We start from the raw sequence: 17204 nt of genomic DNA on the forward strand, positions 1-17204 counted from the left end.
ATGCTTTGTTTTGTGAGATATATATTTTGTCTCGCTTTTGAAATGAATGTAAATTAAGAAAACATGGAATGGTTTATATAGCCGGTAAAAATGGGGTAGTTAGTATTTTAGAATATTTGGTTTGAGATTTAGTTTTGAAAAGAAATAACTTTATTCAATCTCAATCACTAAATTATCGTGATTTTATTGTTAAATATTAAATATTATATCCGAATATTCCATTTTTAGAAGACTTAGAATAACAAATCATGTTTATATTTAATAGGCGAATTTAATTACCATAAATTAGTAAATTGTTATAAATTAAGATATAATCCGTTGATTTTGCCTACCATAAATTAATGATTTTGATATAAACGATTTAGATTTAAATGATTAAGGAAATATATACATATTATGGATTTTAAATGATTAAGGAAATATATATTCAAAGAAAATCGAATAGGATAATGATTACTTAATAAATAAATCTTCAATTTTTAATATATAATGAAATGACAAAAGTTTATTTATAAAAATCTTACAAATAAAAAGTTATATTATCAAATGTTTAAAATACTCAATGTTTAAAATTTCGATCAAGATCTTTATAAAATATTTGAAATTAAGAAAATATTGCCAATTAAGCTAAATTTTAGGCATTGTATCTTACAAATAAAGTTAAATATCAAACGTAATAATTATCTTTCCTTTAATATGGAAAACCAATTTTTTTTTTTATATCAACTGAAAAATGAACGATGGAGATTAAATCTCTAAACCAGATTAACATATCCGTTTAGTTAGTTAGATCCGCGTGTTAACCCAGTTAGAAATGATAATTATTTCATTTTGAAACTATAGTGTAAATTCATTGTGTACTTCAGCTTTAATAGTATAGATATACGATTAGCATAAGTGAACTTAGTAACATTTAGAGTAAATAAATCACTTTACTCGTGCAAGTTTCTATAGTATAGATTAGTTATCGATCGTATAACTAATTAATTTTGGCAATTATTAGTAAACAAACTAATCATTGGTTTCATAGTAGACAGGGAGACAAAACATTGTTGAAGATATACATAAAACTAGTGTTTTCTTCTCTAGGTTCTATTCTACATTTTAATAATAAGGAAAACCAAAAGAACAATTACTAAACTAACAAGGAAATAAAGCAAAAAAGAGTCATTATGTTTTTTAATTTATTAAGGATATATATAAAAAGAACAGTCCTGCGATGGTATTTTTCCATATCAGAGTGTCAGTCATATTTACTAATTTCTCCAATCAAATATTTTCTCTTCCAAAAAACGATCGCTTCACTTTCCCTATTCAATTTTCCCGGAAAATATCACTGAATCGTTTAGTTTCCCGTTTCATTTTCCGAGGATAATCATAAAATCCCCATCGTAATTAATTTTTTCTCAAACTTATATTAAGATCAAGATCAAAGCAGAGCATTTATTCGGTCTCTGTTTTGATTTCACGGAAAAAAAAAAAAAAAGACAGAGTGAATTAAGAGAAAGAAAAAAATGATGAAGCAGTTTGAATACCATGGCGTGGAGGCGGAGAAAGCGGAGGCGATGAGGAGATACAACAACCGTAGAAGCTTCCGAAACCTTCTGCGTTTTGTCGTCGTAGTTTCGCTCTGTTACTTATTGTTCCCCACGGTGGCGAGTTCGTTACAAACCGTCGGCGATTGGATTTACCGGACCGGTTCGGTTATGATAACCGGTCGTTCTCTCGTCTTCGTCTTCGCTAACCTAATCGTCGCTTCGATCTTCCTTCTCTCCGGCCAGAGCAACGACGAGAAGAGTCGTAGTAGTGGTAGTAGTAACAACGAACCAGATCTCTACGATCAATACACCTCTTCTTCCTCCGCCGTGATCGTAACCGCCTCCGAGGAGAAAGTGGTGGAAGTTGACGATGATGATTCGAACAAGCAAATCGTACCGGCGTATAACGCGGAGGTTAAGGAGGCGGTTACGATGAAGAAAGAGATATTGCGGCCGGTGTTGGAGTATCGGAGAATGGAGTCGGCGAAAGTGGTGGAAGACGATGAATCGGACAAGCAAATCGTTCCGGCGTTAATCGCAGTGGAGGTTGTGGATGAGGCTACTGAGAAGGCGGTTACAACAACGGGAATTTATAGGAGGACGAAATCGGAGGCGAAGAAAGAGAAATTCCGGCCGACGATGGAGTACCGGAGAACGGAATCGGCGAAAGTGGGGGAGATGGAAACATTGAGCAGTGAAGAGTTTCGTTTGAAGGTAGAGAGCTTCATAATGGAGAAGAAGAGGATGCTTGTTTTGGAAAACGACGTCGTCCAGTATCAAGGTCAAGGACTTGGATCTAGACATAGCCTCCGTTGCTAGTCCTACTCCTGCCTCTGGTTCTGGTTCTGGTTCTGGTTCTAGCTATGGCCATGGCTCGTGGTAGCCTAAAAAGCTGACTTGGAAGTAAGTGATGGAGAGGGGCATAAAAGTCAAAATTCAAAACATGACAAAAACATTTGGTAGTTATTATTTTACTTTAGTTAATTTTATAGGAGCGTTTTTAAAATTAGATGATGCTCTTGCTGATGGTTTTTTTTTCTTAAGAGTTCACCGGCTCTCATTACATCGTTGATGGTTTTGCTTTTATTACTAAGGCACCACAACAATGAAGTTGAAATACTTACAATTTCTCTTCGTTTTACAAAACGTATCAAACAAGTATGCTGCTATTGCTGTATCAGCAAACAAACAACTAACCAAATTATGAGTAAGGTTTCCTGTGTGGAACTGTTTGCAGCTCATTATGAGTTCTTGATCAGACTTCTAAATGAATAAAAATGACTCATTTTATATCACTCTAATCATCAATGTCTTAAACTATTACTAGAGACATTTTTCATAATGACTGATTCATAAACATATAGACCACAAATGGAGAAAATTATGATTAAAACGATAGGAGGCAAAGCACTAAAGCAGAGACGAAAGTGAGAGAAAATGGTCACTGATATATATAATGTACTTAGAATATCAACTGTAAAACAGTCTGAATTTTTCCCCCAAAAGTATCAAATATTTGCTTAGGAGACCTAAATTTGGATATAAACATTGTTCTCTCTCTCTATATATATAATATATAGGGATGGTGTATACGAAATTACCAACTTACTCAGAATTCAGAGTAACCACCACTTCTCATAATTTCGTTTAACCAACCCTCAAGCTCTCTTCACCAGCACACCTTCTTTTTCTGTGGTTTTTTTTTCAACAATAATCATATTTTAGAAAAAGTTTATTTGTTTTCAAAATGTTGAACCAAACAAAATAATTCAAGTGATTTACCTTCTGAAACTTCTCATCTTCTTCTCTCTCTATGTACGCCAAAAGATCATCTTGTCTAATTAAAGCCTCATGCAAAGCCTGTATCATATGGAGGGTATGAAGTCAATATGCAAATACATCGACGCAGTGCCTTCTATATCAACCAATGAAAGAAAGAAACATGGAATTAAGAGTTTTTTAAAATACTTACCTTTTTTGTAGCGATGAGCTCTGCTTCAAGTGCATCCACACGATAAACAGCTGTATCAAGCAACTCCTCTTTCTCACGAGGCATCTCATGTCGCTTCGAGTGCAGTGTTTCCACTTGCTTCTCTAGATCTCCTAGTCTGTTTACAACAGAAGAAAACACATTTCTCTCTGTGATATTCGCAGAAGCCGGTGAAGGAGGACGAGACTCTCTTGCCATTGTTTCATGAACTGAAGATTCAGACTGGGAGTCTCTTTCACTCTGTGGCAGAGCCACAGATGTTATAAGCCTAAGCAAGTTTACAAGGAAGGCCGTTAGCCACATCCAGATAAGATTGACCGGGCCTGTTTTGCCCAAACCGGGAGTATAGTCTGAACCTGCACCAACATATTTCCATTACATTGAAACTTTTTGCGTTGATCTGATTTCTGATTTACATATCATAGTATTTAGCTTCCACTCTCTTACCTTCTGAGGCCTTTGGCTTTTCATGGGCCATCCAAGCAACATCCACAACTTTGTCCACAATTGGTGACTCATACTCTGATGAATCAGTAGGATCTTTACTATTGGCCTTAATCTGAAAGTAAGGTCAAGTAATAAGTAAAGTAATCCGAAATGCATACTGTGATTTTCACTTTCGTACCATAAAACTCTTACATCTTCACAAACAGGAGTCAGCTTGGGAAGACAAATCCCTCTCTTTACTTTTGGAGAAGCCATCTCTTCCACTTCAGACCCTGATTCGGCCGTCGAGGTGTCACTCGCTTTTATCTAAGCCAAAGGGGACATTATTGTTACTGTCAGATACAAATTATCAAAAACAACTTTCCTGTCTAAGTCCGGAAGACCATTACCCCAGATAAAGATGGCTTATCGCTTGAGGACATACGGGAAAAACTGTTTAGAGCCGAATTATGCCTGCAGAGCAGTCCACCACTTTGAACCATCTACAGGTAGGGAGATCAGTTAGATAACATTATTCTATTAATCTGAGTAACCAAAACACAGTAAAGAATAGGCTGTGGTAGATGATTTTTACCTTTAATATCTCTGGGTCATTCCAGGGCCCTTTATCAGATCTCATACAGCCACCTCGATCTGCACAGGTGCAAGTGCCACCAAGAAAATCTGGCAGCTGGCTGAAAAAGGTTCCGAATATGGTTAGGAAAATATAAATCAGTTTTGGACTCATGTCAGCCAAACAAGACTATTGAAAAGTCTCTACCTTGCATCAATCATCTCAAGTAATTTGCTTTGGTACTTGTTACCAACAACCTATTACAACAACACATCGATAATAGTTAATACAATTAAAATCATCATTAGAATAGCTTGTGGAAATGTAGATGGATATGCATAAAAAGGGTAAATTTTACATGAATCTTCGTGACTGTTTTTGGATCAAGAAATTGTTTCACAGTGGCCCAAACAATCTTAAAACCAGAACCACCATTGATGATGAACATACGATGAAGTGTCTGCATATATATGAAATGTTATCTCACACTATCTTTTATTGCATTAATATGAAAACACACATTTGGTTACCAAATCAGTAGCAACCAGCTCATACCTCAGGGTAGTTATCATTGTCAATCTTTTGCAGCTGGATTATAAGATCCCTCGCAGGCCTAGTAAAGTTCTTGAATCCCTGCAAAACATATTTGAGAGAATTCAACGTACTAAGATGCAGGACATCAAACAATACACTAGGGAAAATCAAAAGATACTGGTTAATAAGTACCACGCCTTGGACGTCTAGAATTGTTGTACTAGAGTCAATGAATCTCTTAGCAGCAATGCAGCAAGCTGGAAGCTTAATATTGATAGTTCTCTCAAACTCTCGAACATGATACTTTATAAACCTTTCCACTGTAGTGACTTGCATGAGCTTAGCCGGATTAACTTGTCCTAATCTTTCAATGTAAACAGGTCTTCCTTCTTTGTCAACACCATGATAGCCATGAGGGTAGAATCTCAGAACTTCATCCAACTCTTCAAACTCAAAATCCTATTGACACAAAATCAAACTCTCATCAGACAAAACACCATCACATGAACTTGACACGCATGTTAAGATTTACAAAAACAAACATCTAATTCACCTCGAAAATTGTGTCTGTCCCAAAATCTTTCCTCCATTGGATCATATTACTCCACATTAACTTAGTTTTCCCAATATCAAATTTCCTAGCTTTCAGGAATCTAACAGTGAACAAGAACATAAGAATCAGTATCATCATCAAGGATGAATCGAGAGAGAGCGAGAGAGGAAGAAAATCTGACCTCAGCATAATGTGATAATCATCAAGTGTTGGAGGAAGCAAATTCTCAGAGATGAGCAAATGACGGAACTCGTCAACAGCTCGCAGCTCCTCGGCATCGTGAATGTCCTCAATGGAGAGAGAGAAATTACGATCAATGCTTCTTCTCCTGGTGCTGCTACCTTTCTTCTTAAGCGAGTGTCTGAGTTTGCTCGAAGCTTTCGCTGCTTTCTTCTTGAAATTGAAATTGCCGATCCTTGTTTTCTTCTCATCCTCAGAAACTTCGAAATCCGATCTCCGTTCTCTTCTCTCATCATTGCTCGAGCACCCTTCAAAGCCTGAAAAACAACAACAAAATCTCAGATAAACCACAACAATCCCCAAAATACAATCATCTGCCACACAATTCTCAATCCAATTCCACAGTTCTCAGACTCAAATCTCCTAAATATCTCAATCCGAACAAAATCATTAAGTAATTCGCAACCACGACGATCGGAGAAAGGGGGTGAAAGAGAAGAACTCACAAGGCCTAGCCAACCGATCAAGAGGGCCTGACATGAGGGATCTCCACGCGAGAATCGGGGGATTCTTCGAAATCGCGCAGCCCCGAGAGAGAGGGAGAGAGAAGCGATTCTTCAGAGAGAAATTGAAAGAGACGTAAGAGGGAGAAGTAAAGTGATGGGTTTTATAACTTGATCATTAGTCTTCTTTAATTAATTTAATATTGCGTTATAGATTTCATTAATTGTTGGTGTTAGCCGGAAAAAAACACCACCGGTAGACGCTAAGACCGTCGGTGAACTTTTTTTTTCTCTATTTCCTTTTCTTTTTCAAGACTTTAAGCCTTAGCTTGCTCTGTTGTTTTCTATTCTATTTCTATTTTTTGAGATTTATAATTTTAGTTAGATGATTTTTCGTTCGCGCCAATTACCGTTATAAGTTTTTTTTTAAATATAAAATCGTTGATAATAAATTATCGTGAAATGTATCGTAATAAGATAATTATTCAATAACTACGTTTATTTCTACTTATTTTCTGAGACTTTATTTTATTAACTAGATGATTTTCCCCGCGCGCCAATTACCGTTATAAGTTTTAAAATTTATTTATATAACTTCGTTGATAATAAACTATCGTGAAATGTATCATAATGAGACAATTGTTTACCAACGTAGTAGCTTACCTAAATGTTTTCTAAATTTTAAGATTGTGTAAGTTTTAGTGAGTTGGGTTTCTTTTTGTTTTACAAATTTAATGAGATGATTGAAAACTTGAAATATTGAATTTTTTATACAATATAATAATATAGTTTTGTTGTTAAACAAAATTGTCATATTTTGTATATATGAGTTGTTTAGGTAACATTGAAAACCACTTTTTAACAATTAAAATATATAATTTCCTGTCTTTATTTAAAATTTTTATTAATTTATATATTTTCCTTTTTAATGACATTGACTATAAGAAATATTTTTTTCTTTAATTTTAAGATCTCAATTTTGACAAGTGGCTGTCACACTCTTTTCCTATGGAAACGTTATTGCGAGATATTTTATTTGTATGGATATGGTTTTTGTTTCCTTTTTAATATTTTCATTTCTCAAAATTGACAATTTTTACATATTTTATTTTAAAGTTCGAATAAAATAAAATAAAATAAAATAACTTAAACAAGAGAAACGCATAGCAAAAGCTACATCAAGTCATCAACAGTACCATAATGTGACTTTCCCATCATCATCATCGGTTCACCTAAAATGTTCACTCGATTTGAATAGTTCACAAATGAAATTACAATTTAACTCAAATTATAACCAATTTAGTACGTATATTGTGGAAATGGTTTTGTGAAAAACCACGTCTTCTCGTTAGTACTTATATTATGAAAATGGTTTTGTGATAATCTTGTCTTCTCGTATGATATCTTAAATAGTACCAATGTTTCTGAGAACAGCATAGTAAAACATACGGTCAGTCCAAGGGAACATTGCAGTCTGGACTAACAAACAAAACAAAGACACTGCAGATATGTCGGCAATGTCATCTAAATTGTCTTTTTCTTCTAAACTTTTGTTAACCATATGTCACTTCATCAAATTCCATTCACATAATTAATTTATATGCTCTAACTTGTTTCTAAGATTTAAACAACTGCAACTAATAACAAATCATTTATTTTACATATTGAGAAGAAAATTAGAACCTAAATAGAAGAAAAAAGCACGAAAACAAACAACGCCGAACACAAGAGTAGACTTCAGATTAATTAGTGAGAACTTCATTGCATAGATTACCAAGTGATATGTACACATCACGCTACTACATACATTATACATTTTTTCTTTCTTCTTTTTTTTTGGGAAATGGGTAGTAGAGTGCAGAAGCAATCTTTCGATCTCCATCATATACAAAGACGACACTTCAGGCTTCTTCCTTCCTCCACTTTGATTCCGATCAATGACTTCTTCTTGTTATGTACACAGCCAATAATTGTTGATCGAGCTGCCCCAAGGAGAAACATAATAAGCATCGAGAAATGATATTTTGTCATTACGATGAATTTTCATTTCTTTCTCCTTACCTCTATCATCTCATGTGTATTTCTTCAAGTTACGTTTGGCCCGAAACTGGCCAAGCTTGTCTCTCCACTCAGCTGCAAATCGTAGAACCAACAATGTAATTGATCTCAGACCAAAAATTTAGGAAATGCTATAGAAACTTGCTGGTCCATAAATCAGATTAGTCTCAATGCTGAGCCATCAATCAGACCAGTAAGTGATGCTACCGGTCTGATATGTGCAACCATGAATGCATATTGTGGATGCAAAGACAAATAAGCTTACCGGCTTCATCATATCGCTCTTCATCAACAGCTTGCATCATGTTGCTCAAAATGTTGAACTCTTTCGTATCAAGACAAGCTTGACCATTTGGTCTGCACAAAATTGAAATATTAGTTTTTAAGCTGTACTACTCAATTCACAGCAAAAATATGTGATCAGGAAACATTGATCTTCAGGTAATTGTCTGAAAACTTACCGGTCTTGTTCAATAAATAATAAACCATCCGAAGCAGGTGTCGGTGTTGATAGCTTCCCTGACTCAATGACTCTCATTCCATCACTATATGCAAGGTACTTGTTCACTTGGATAGGGACCTATAAACGGATCAACATGATATATCAATGAATATGTATTTATATTTAGCTGAGATGACAAATAAACATATTTATGTCTTACCTTGCATCTAACAGCTATATTAATTGCATCTGAAGGCCGAAGATCGAAGCTGATACAATCCGATGAATTACCCACCTGCAATGTCGTCCCAAAAAGCAACCTTAATTAGTAGAGGAAACTGATAATTTGAAAAGATATTTAGTTTCTTAGACTTGATGGAAGTTGTATTAGGGAGACCAGTTACAAACCTTTGAAAGATATAACTGGGCAAAATACGCCTCGTGAACTCTTTTGGTGACTCTAACAAGTCTAACCTGTAGAAAAGTTGCAACATATTTCATGAAACAAAATGTTCACGAGAAGAGGAGAATACACATAGAGGACAAACAAAAACCATAAGACATACTTCGTAACCCATCTTGTCCACCATTTCCTTTACCACTTGATACATGGTCGGTCTTGCCTGCAACAAGTAATTGAAAAAAACCCATAAAACCTCTCTTCAGTCACCACTCTTTAATGATCCCAAAACAAAGACAAGGAGTGATAAAAGCATACAATTTGGACATTGGTCATAGCTGCCATGAGCAACACACTAGGCATTTCCACTGCAATAAAACAAAACAAAATAAGACACTGAAAACATTCTGAGAGTGAGATAAAACAACACTTTGGTTGCTTGAGAGTGAGATAAAAACATCAAAGTCAAAATTGAGCTTGAGCTATTAAACGTACACACGATAATTGGAAGGAGAAGACCAGTTCCATCTTCCATTTTCAAGACAATAGCAGGATGCGGAGCATAATCTGGTAAATGCCCTCCTTGAGGATTGTTGTGGACACATCGTAGTTGCCTACCGTCCCTCATCTTCACCATGAAACCATCTGCTCCACTCCTTACTTCAACTATAACATTTAAAATAAAATAAAAACCCCAAAAAATACATCAAGTTATATAAGTGGAACTCAAATTCAATCAAACCAGACAAGAAAACTTTCACTAGCTTACCAGCTTCCACTACACTAGAGTTGACATAATCTTCATCGTGTTCGTTGAAATTCTCAGCAGTGCTTCCAGTACCATCAGAGTGAGAGCTGAAAACACACTTGATAGAACTCTTGTTGCAGAATCTAAGAGTGATCGTGGTGGTGACCTGAGACTTGACACCCTTAGTCCGACTACCCAAGAATTGGCTTCTAGGTCTCAGACCAGTGTAGTTAACAAGTGAAGCGCATGCACCTACTTGTCTTGGAAGAATCGCAGGGCAAACAACTGGTGCTTGGAGCGACCTCATCTTCTTTCCTTCAATACACAATCAAAAACAGAGGAGACTTTAGTATAGTTTCAAAACATTACCAAAATCTCTAATCTGAAATCTCATCAAGTAAAAGATGAACATGCCAAAATCCTACAAAACGGAATTGAAATTTCAAATCAGTGATCCATACAACGAAACACTTAGATTCCAATACTTACTACCAAAAAAAAAAAAAAAGTCAAATCAATCAATGATCTATACAAAGAAGAAAGTTGAAAACTTAACATTGAGATCATTTAATTATCGAATTCAACCACAGATATCTAGAAAACGTATTTGATGATGATGATCAATAAATAGGAAGATCATAATAAACAGTTTGGTATTCACTTACAAATGGAATCGGATAAGATCAGATGATCGTGAATGGTATTAAACCAGTCGCAGGAGAGATTAGTGAAGACTCGAACGGATCGATTAAGAAGAGGATCGAAGAAGCCAAAGAGAGGAGAGGAGAGGATCAATGGAAGCTAGAGAGAGAGATTCTTCACTTGAACGCTGAGAGAGAGATCGAAGGAGTGAGAGAATCTCCGTTACTTTTATCGACCCAGTTTTTGGCACAATTGTCGATTTTACCCTCTCACCAGACTTGTTTCATTTTTGCCTAACCTTTGTATTTATTTATTTATGGACCAACTTTTTTCTTAAATTTGGCCATGTTTACCCAAAAACATACTAATTTTTTCATTTATTAATATTTTATAATTGTGATATAAAATGCTAATCTGATAGCATTTATTTATGTTGAATATATGTTAATTATGTTAAAAATTTATGAAGATATTATTTTTTTTGTTTGGAAAAGTGAAAGGCAAAATAGTGATCCTATCATATGATTTAGACATTTCTAATAAGGAAAAGCATCGATATAAATATTATTTGACCAAAACAAACACAACACAATAGTATTTTTTTTATTCATTGTATAAAAACTAGAACACCGTCAATTACGTATGATTTGAGCAAAAGATATACCAACAACTGTATACAATAAATTAATTAATAAGTGATAGTAAATTAGTAAAAAAAATTGTAACGAATAATTCACCTATTATTTTATTTTCTACTTTAAATAGTGTGAGTGGTTGAAGGATTTGGATTTCGTCGTGTTGAATCATTTTATTTATTTTTTAGTTTATTAAAGCTCGACATCGAAGATTCAAGATCGGAGAAGAGGAGAGAAAAACACCTTTATTAAATGTGTTAAAAGTTTGTTACAAACGCTTAACGTACACATTTACATTAATCAGCCTTTTATATGCTAACTAATCTTTACAATCTGTACCAACATTAAACCGAAGTATATAATTCTCATAACCGGATTGAACCAAGTATCCTAATATCCTCCCCTCAAGTCTTTAGCTTCATGAAGTCTGATTATGAAGATAGAGACTTGATAATGACATCTGTTGTAGAAGATTGTAGAATGGACCTGGATGCAATGGTTTGGTTAGAATGTCAGCATGTTGATTTCCAGATGTGACATGAAGAGTCTTGAGTTTTCCAGCTTTTATCTGATCACGAACAATGTGACAATCAATCTCAATGTGTTTAGTCCTTTCATGGAATACTGGATTCATTGCAATATGCAGAGCCGATTTGTTATCACAGAACAGCTTAGCAGGACAAGTAACAACCACATGAAGATCTCTGAGAAGCTGTTGTAACCAAATGAGTTCACAAGTGGCATTGGCAAGACTTCTGTACTCTGATTCTGTGCTACTTCTACTAGCAACATGTTGTTTCTTAGACTTCCATGAAATAAGAGAAGTGCCAAGATACATACAGTAACCAGAGATTGATCGGCGAGAATCCTTGCAATTTGCCCAATCCGCATCCGCAAAGCCATTAAGACATATTTCTTATTCAGCAGAATACATCAAACCAAGTCCTGGATTCCCTTTGAGATATCTTAAGACCTTATGAGCAGCCTGAAGATGTATATCAGTAGGAGCAGAGATGAATTGACTTAGTTGATGAACCGCAAATGTAATGTCAGGTCTTGTATTTGTCAGGTAGAGCATCCTCCCAATTAACTCTCTGTATGAAGTCGGATTCTTCAGCAAAGTTCCCATTTCCTTGGTTAAATGCAGGTTTGGATCCATCGGAATGGAACTCGGCTTACAACCTAACATGCCTGCATCTTCTAATAGATTCTGTGTATATTTCCTCTGACAAACAGAAATACCTGCAGAAGACCTTGCTATCTCAAGTCCTAAGAAAAACCTTGCTGGTCCTAGATCTTTAATCTTAAACTCAGACCTCAACAATGTCTTCAACTCTTCAACTGAATCATCACTATTACTAGCTATCATTATGTCATCCACATAAACTAGAACTGCTATAAAGGCAACAGAACTGTACTTGACAAATAGTGTATTGTCAGCATGTGATTGAACATAGTTAGCTCCTAGTAAAACTGAAGAGAATCTCTTATACCACTGTCTCGATGCTTGTTTAAGTCCATAAAGAGATTTCTTTAAACGACATACCGGATTTGGAGGTAAAACAGAATCCTTTGGAGGTGTGTAACCTTGAGGGAGACTCATGTAGATTTCTTCATCAAGTTCACCATGCAGAAAGGCATTAGACACGTCCATCTGAGTTAAACTCCATCCTTTTGCAGCCGCAAGAGCAAGAATATACCTGACACTGGTTAGTTTTGCAACTGGTGAAAAAGTGTCAATGTAATCAAGCCCCTCTTGTTGTGTAAAACCCTGTGCTACCAATCTTGCTTTGTATCTCTCTACAGTGCCATCAGGGTTGTATTTTATTGTAAACACCCACTTGCAACCCACCACATTCTTCCCTGGTGGTAATGATTCTATTTCCCAAGTGTGATTCAACTCTAAAGCAGACAATTCCTCATTAGCTGCACCTGTCCACTTTTCTGATTTCATGGCCTGGTTAAATGTTTTTGGTTCTGTCTCATTACTATATGAACAGATATAAGAAGTATATGAAGGAGAAAGTTTATCATAAGATATATAAGAAGTAATAGGATATGGAGTAGTATGTGGTTTAGGTATGGATATATTTGTATTTTGGGATAAAGAAGAAACAGATTCTGTAATTGATGTTGGTGGAAGTAGAGATATAAATGGAACCAAAGAACAATGATACTCAGTCAGATAACCAGGTGCCTTAGTATTTCGTTTAGATCTAGCGACAGTTCCATTATTAAAACCAGCATCAAATGTCTCTGTATCTATAATATTTGGGATAGTACTAGAATTACTACGTGTATGTGATGCAGATGCAGATGCAGAAGCAGATGCAGAAGAATGATTTGAACCAAATCTAGCATTTCTAAGATCATCAACAGGAAAGGTTTCAACAAAATGTAAAGGTACAGGTAAAGGAAGAATCGTATTAGGAAACATATCTACAGACTTAACTAACAGATGAGTAGTTTTGAAAGGAAATGATTCTTCATGAAAAGTAACATTTCTAGAAATCAATATTGTCTGAGATTCTAAGTCTAAAACTTTATATCCCTTATAACCAGATGGGTATCCTAAGAAAACTCCAGGTTTAGCTCTAGGGGAAAACTTATTTCTATCTTGTGTATAAGTAGAAGCATAGCACAAACAACCAAAATTCTTTAAAAGTGAGTAATCTGGTAACTTCCCTAGCAGTAATTCATAAGGTGACTTATCATTCAACAAAACAGATGGCAATCTATTAATCAAGAAGACTGCAGTATTAACACAATCACTCCAATATTGTAGGGGAATATTTGACTGAAAAAGCAATGATCTAGCAACATTCAATAAGTGTTGATGCTTACGTTCCACAACAGAATTTTGCTGAGGTGTGTAAACACATGAAAAATAATGAATCATACCATGCTCTTTAACTAAATCATTGAAAGCAAGCTCAGGAGCGTTATCAGATCTTATAGCTTTTATCTGAGCATTATATTGAGTAAAAATCATCTTTATAAAAGTTGGAAAAATAGTCAAAACATCACTTTTATTTCTCATCATATAAACCCATGTAACTCTTGTACAATCATCAAATAGAGTGAAAAAGTATTTAAAACCTTCTATAGAAGTAGTACTAAAAGGACCCCATACATCCATATGAACTAAATCAAAAGGATTTAAGGCTAGATTATTATGAGAAACATAAGCTAATCTCTTCTGTTTTGCTAAAGGACAGATGACACATTCTGACACACAAGGTGATACATGTTTTAAAGAAGGTATAAGACTAACTAGTTTATTCAATGCAGCTGGTGAAGGATGTCCTAACCTCTGATGCCAAAGAACACCATCAGCCAACTTTGAAGCAGTAACAGAACAAATCACAGGTTTTGATGAAGAAAGGGATTGATTCTCAATGTCAAGAATATACAAGTTGTTGTAAAGTTTACACTTCCCAATCATCAAGCCCTGAGAAAGTTCCTGAATCAAACAACATGTAATATAAAAATGAGCAGAACAGTTCAAAGTTTTAACTAAACAACTAATACTGATAAGATTGAATTTAAAATCCGGAACATGTAAAACATTATGCAAAATCAAAACAGATGTAATGCAAATGGTGCCAGTGTGTGTGATAGGAACTCTAGTACCATTCGGAAGTGTGACAGTAACATTTGATATTGGTTTTAAATCCCTAAACATTGCCAAATCTGAACAAACATGACTAGAAGCTCCACTATCTATTATCCAAGCATCAGAACGTAAAAACTGTTGTAAAGAAGAAAGAGTATGGTTTTGGAAGGTGAGATTATTATTCTCATACTTAAGACTAGTAGAAGGAAATGAGACATTACCAGAAGTAGATGTTTTTGCCATTACACCATTTTCAGAAATTGTAGCAGTGCTATGAGTACTGGTTACAGCAGCAATAGGAACATCAGAATCCGGTGCTGCATGTTGAACTTGAGAATTGAATTGTTGAACCAGTTGCTGAATTTGCTGTGAAGATAGATTCTGTAAATTCTGGATTGAACCATCAGAAGCAACATAAGGCAAAGCTTGTGCAGGACTAGGATTATACTGTTGTGTAAACTGTCCATAAGCACCATATTCATTTGCAGACAACTGATTTTCTGAGTAAACATTAGCAATAGCATTAGCTTTCTGCATAGATTCATAAGGGTTCATCTGAGCTCTAGGTTGAAAAGCCATTCGAGGTTGATATTGAGACATTGGCATCCGAGGCTGAAACTGAGTTGGTGGAACCACCTGAGGCCTCACAGTATTACCATTTGTCTTGTAACCGGGTGGAAAACCATGTAGCTTGTAACATTTCTGAATTGTATGCCCAATCTTCCCACAATGGGTGCATACAGGCTTCTGAGATGGCCGAACTGTATTATAAGCTGCTATATAAGAATTCTCCATTTCATTATCCATTGGAACAGTAGCTTGAAAAGCAACATTATCAACTCTTGAGACTGGTTTAATTTGCACATGTCTTTCATCTTGAGTCAGCATATTAAAAGCCTCCTCCATTGTTGGTATAGGTTTGAGCATGAGTATATGTCTTCTTGTCTGATCATAACTCTCATTTAAGCCCATCAAAAACTTTGTAACACGACCTCTCTGCTGAAGCAACTCCCACTTAGCAGCCGCATCACATTCACATTTACCACAAGTGCAAACAGGAAGCTCTACATAGTTCTTTAACTCTTCCCACAGAGTAAGTAATTCAGTGTAGTAAGTAGAAATGTCCATAGAACCTTGTTCTATCTTACTCAAACGTTGCTCTATAGCAAAGACCCTCGGAGCATCATCTTGCTTATAACGAGCAAGTATATTTTTCCAGATTCCTGCAGCTGTAGGAATAAAAAGCAAGCTCTGCCCAATCTTCTTGGACACAGAGTTCATCAACCATGTAGAAACTATATCATTGCATCGAGTCCAAGCTCCATAATCTCGATGATCTTCCAAAGGCTTTGGAATCGTTCCATCAACAAAACCAAGCTTATTTCTGACATTCAAGGCCATCATTACAGATCGTTTCCAGGAATGAAAATCCGATGCATTCGTCAATCGATCGGATACTAAAATCAAACCAGCATGATCATTATTGTTGACATAATACGGATTCTCAGTTTGATCGTTCTGAAATCGTTGAGAAGTCGATGGTGGATTCGGATTCGAAGATTGTGAGGTCCGTTCCGCCATTAGAAACAAAGAAGAAAGGATGCGATATATGAAATTCGTAGATCCAAACGCAGAAGCAATCAATCAAAAGAAACGAAGATGAAAAGAAGTAGAAACCCAAGATTGATTCCAGCAATGAGCTCAGAAATCACAAGAACAAGAAAATATAAAATCGTAAAAGATGAAGCGATTGAACAACTCATCACTCTGCCGATGAAAACAATTAGAAAACTCCGGCGAGTATAGAAGCGGAAGAAAACATTCAGATGTGCTCTGATACCATATTAAAGCTCGACATCGAAGATTCAAGATCGGAGAAGAGGAGAGAAAAATACCTTTATTAAATGTGTTAAAAGTTTGTTACAAACGCTTAACGTACACATTTACATTAATCAGCCTTTTATATGCTAACTAATCTTTACAATCTGTACCAACATTAAACCGAAGTATATAATTTTCATAACCGGATTGAACCAAGTATCCTAATATAGTTTTTGTTTGGTGAATGTGTTGAATCATTTCATTTGTATAGAAAGAAGAAAACAAATTAGGAAACAGGAATTGGGAAGGGTAAAAAAAGGAATTCAGCAAGCTAACCGTGATGACGTGAGAACGAGACGACGTCAAAACGCAACACGTCATCACTTGCCGGCAGACGAAATATAATCGCCTAGATGACTGCCACGTGTACCTGCGCCCTCTGTATCACAGAGATGGTTTTGGATAAGGTGTAGTGTATACATTTAAATAAATTTATTAGAAACATGTTTTTGTGTTTTGCTTTTCTTTCTTTACTTATCTTTTT

General features: G+C 35.5%; 4 protein-coding genes across 4 annotated transcripts; 1 reads left to right on the top strand and 3 right to left on the bottom strand.

Annotated features, from left to right (window-relative positions):
* Window positions 1–1337: 1337 nt before the first annotated feature.
* On the top strand, window positions 1338–2477 carry LOC17894576. Its single transcript, XM_006302591.2, has one exon. The coding sequence runs from the start codon at window positions 1515–1517 to the stop codon at window positions 2355–2357; it is 843 nt and encodes a 280-aa protein (XP_006302653.1). The 5' UTR covers window positions 1338–1514; the 3' UTR covers window positions 2358–2477.
* A 491-nt stretch (window positions 2478–2968) lies between these two features.
* Window positions 2969–6444, bottom strand: LOC17896256 (phosphatidylinositol/phosphatidylcholine transfer protein SFH5). The gene is made up of 14 exons (XM_006301949.2): window positions 6302–6444; window positions 5797–6112; window positions 5616–5715; window positions 5255–5521; window positions 5084–5161; window positions 4887–4988; window positions 4736–4785; window positions 4550–4649; window positions 4365–4457; window positions 4168–4281; window positions 3976–4087; window positions 3511–3884; window positions 3321–3398; window positions 2969–3228 (listed from the first exon to the last, which is right to left on the bottom strand). The coding sequence occupies exons 1-14, from the start codon at window positions 6333–6335 to the stop codon at window positions 3208–3210; spliced, it is 1839 nt and encodes a 612-aa protein (XP_006302011.1). The 5' UTR covers window positions 6336–6444; the 3' UTR covers window positions 2969–3207.
* A 1567-nt stretch (window positions 6445–8011) lies between these two features.
* On the bottom strand, window positions 8012–10797 carry LOC17895134 (bifunctional nuclease 1). The gene is made up of 11 exons (XM_006302486.2): window positions 10612–10797; window positions 9968–10261; window positions 9694–9864; window positions 9517–9566; window positions 9365–9421; window positions 9207–9272; window positions 9019–9093; window positions 8818–8936; window positions 8622–8713; window positions 8360–8431; window positions 8012–8280 (listed from the first exon to the last, which is right to left on the bottom strand). The coding sequence occupies exons 2-10, from the start codon at window positions 10251–10253 to the stop codon at window positions 8370–8372; spliced, it is 978 nt and encodes a 325-aa protein (XP_006302548.1). The 5' UTR covers window positions 10254–10261; window positions 10612–10797; the 3' UTR covers window positions 8012–8280; window positions 8360–8369.
* A 3438-nt stretch (window positions 10798–14235) lies between these two features.
* LOC111832183 lies at window positions 14236–16420 on the bottom strand. The gene is made up of 2 exons (XM_023788554.1): window positions 15061–16420; window positions 14236–14686 (listed from the first exon to the last, which is right to left on the bottom strand). Exons 1-2 carry the CDS (start codon window positions 16418–16420, stop codon window positions 14652–14654), a joined length of 1395 nt encoding a protein of 464 aa, XP_023644322.1. The 3' UTR covers window positions 14236–14651.
* Window positions 16421–17204: the final 784 nt, after the last annotated feature.

This window comes from Capsella rubella, unplaced genomic scaffold (genome assembly GCF_000375325.1).
Source record: "Capsella rubella cultivar Monte Gargano unplaced genomic scaffold, Caprub1_0 scaffold_2, whole genome shotgun sequence".
Taxonomy (NCBI): Eukaryota; Viridiplantae; Streptophyta; class Magnoliopsida; order Brassicales; family Brassicaceae; genus Capsella; species Capsella rubella.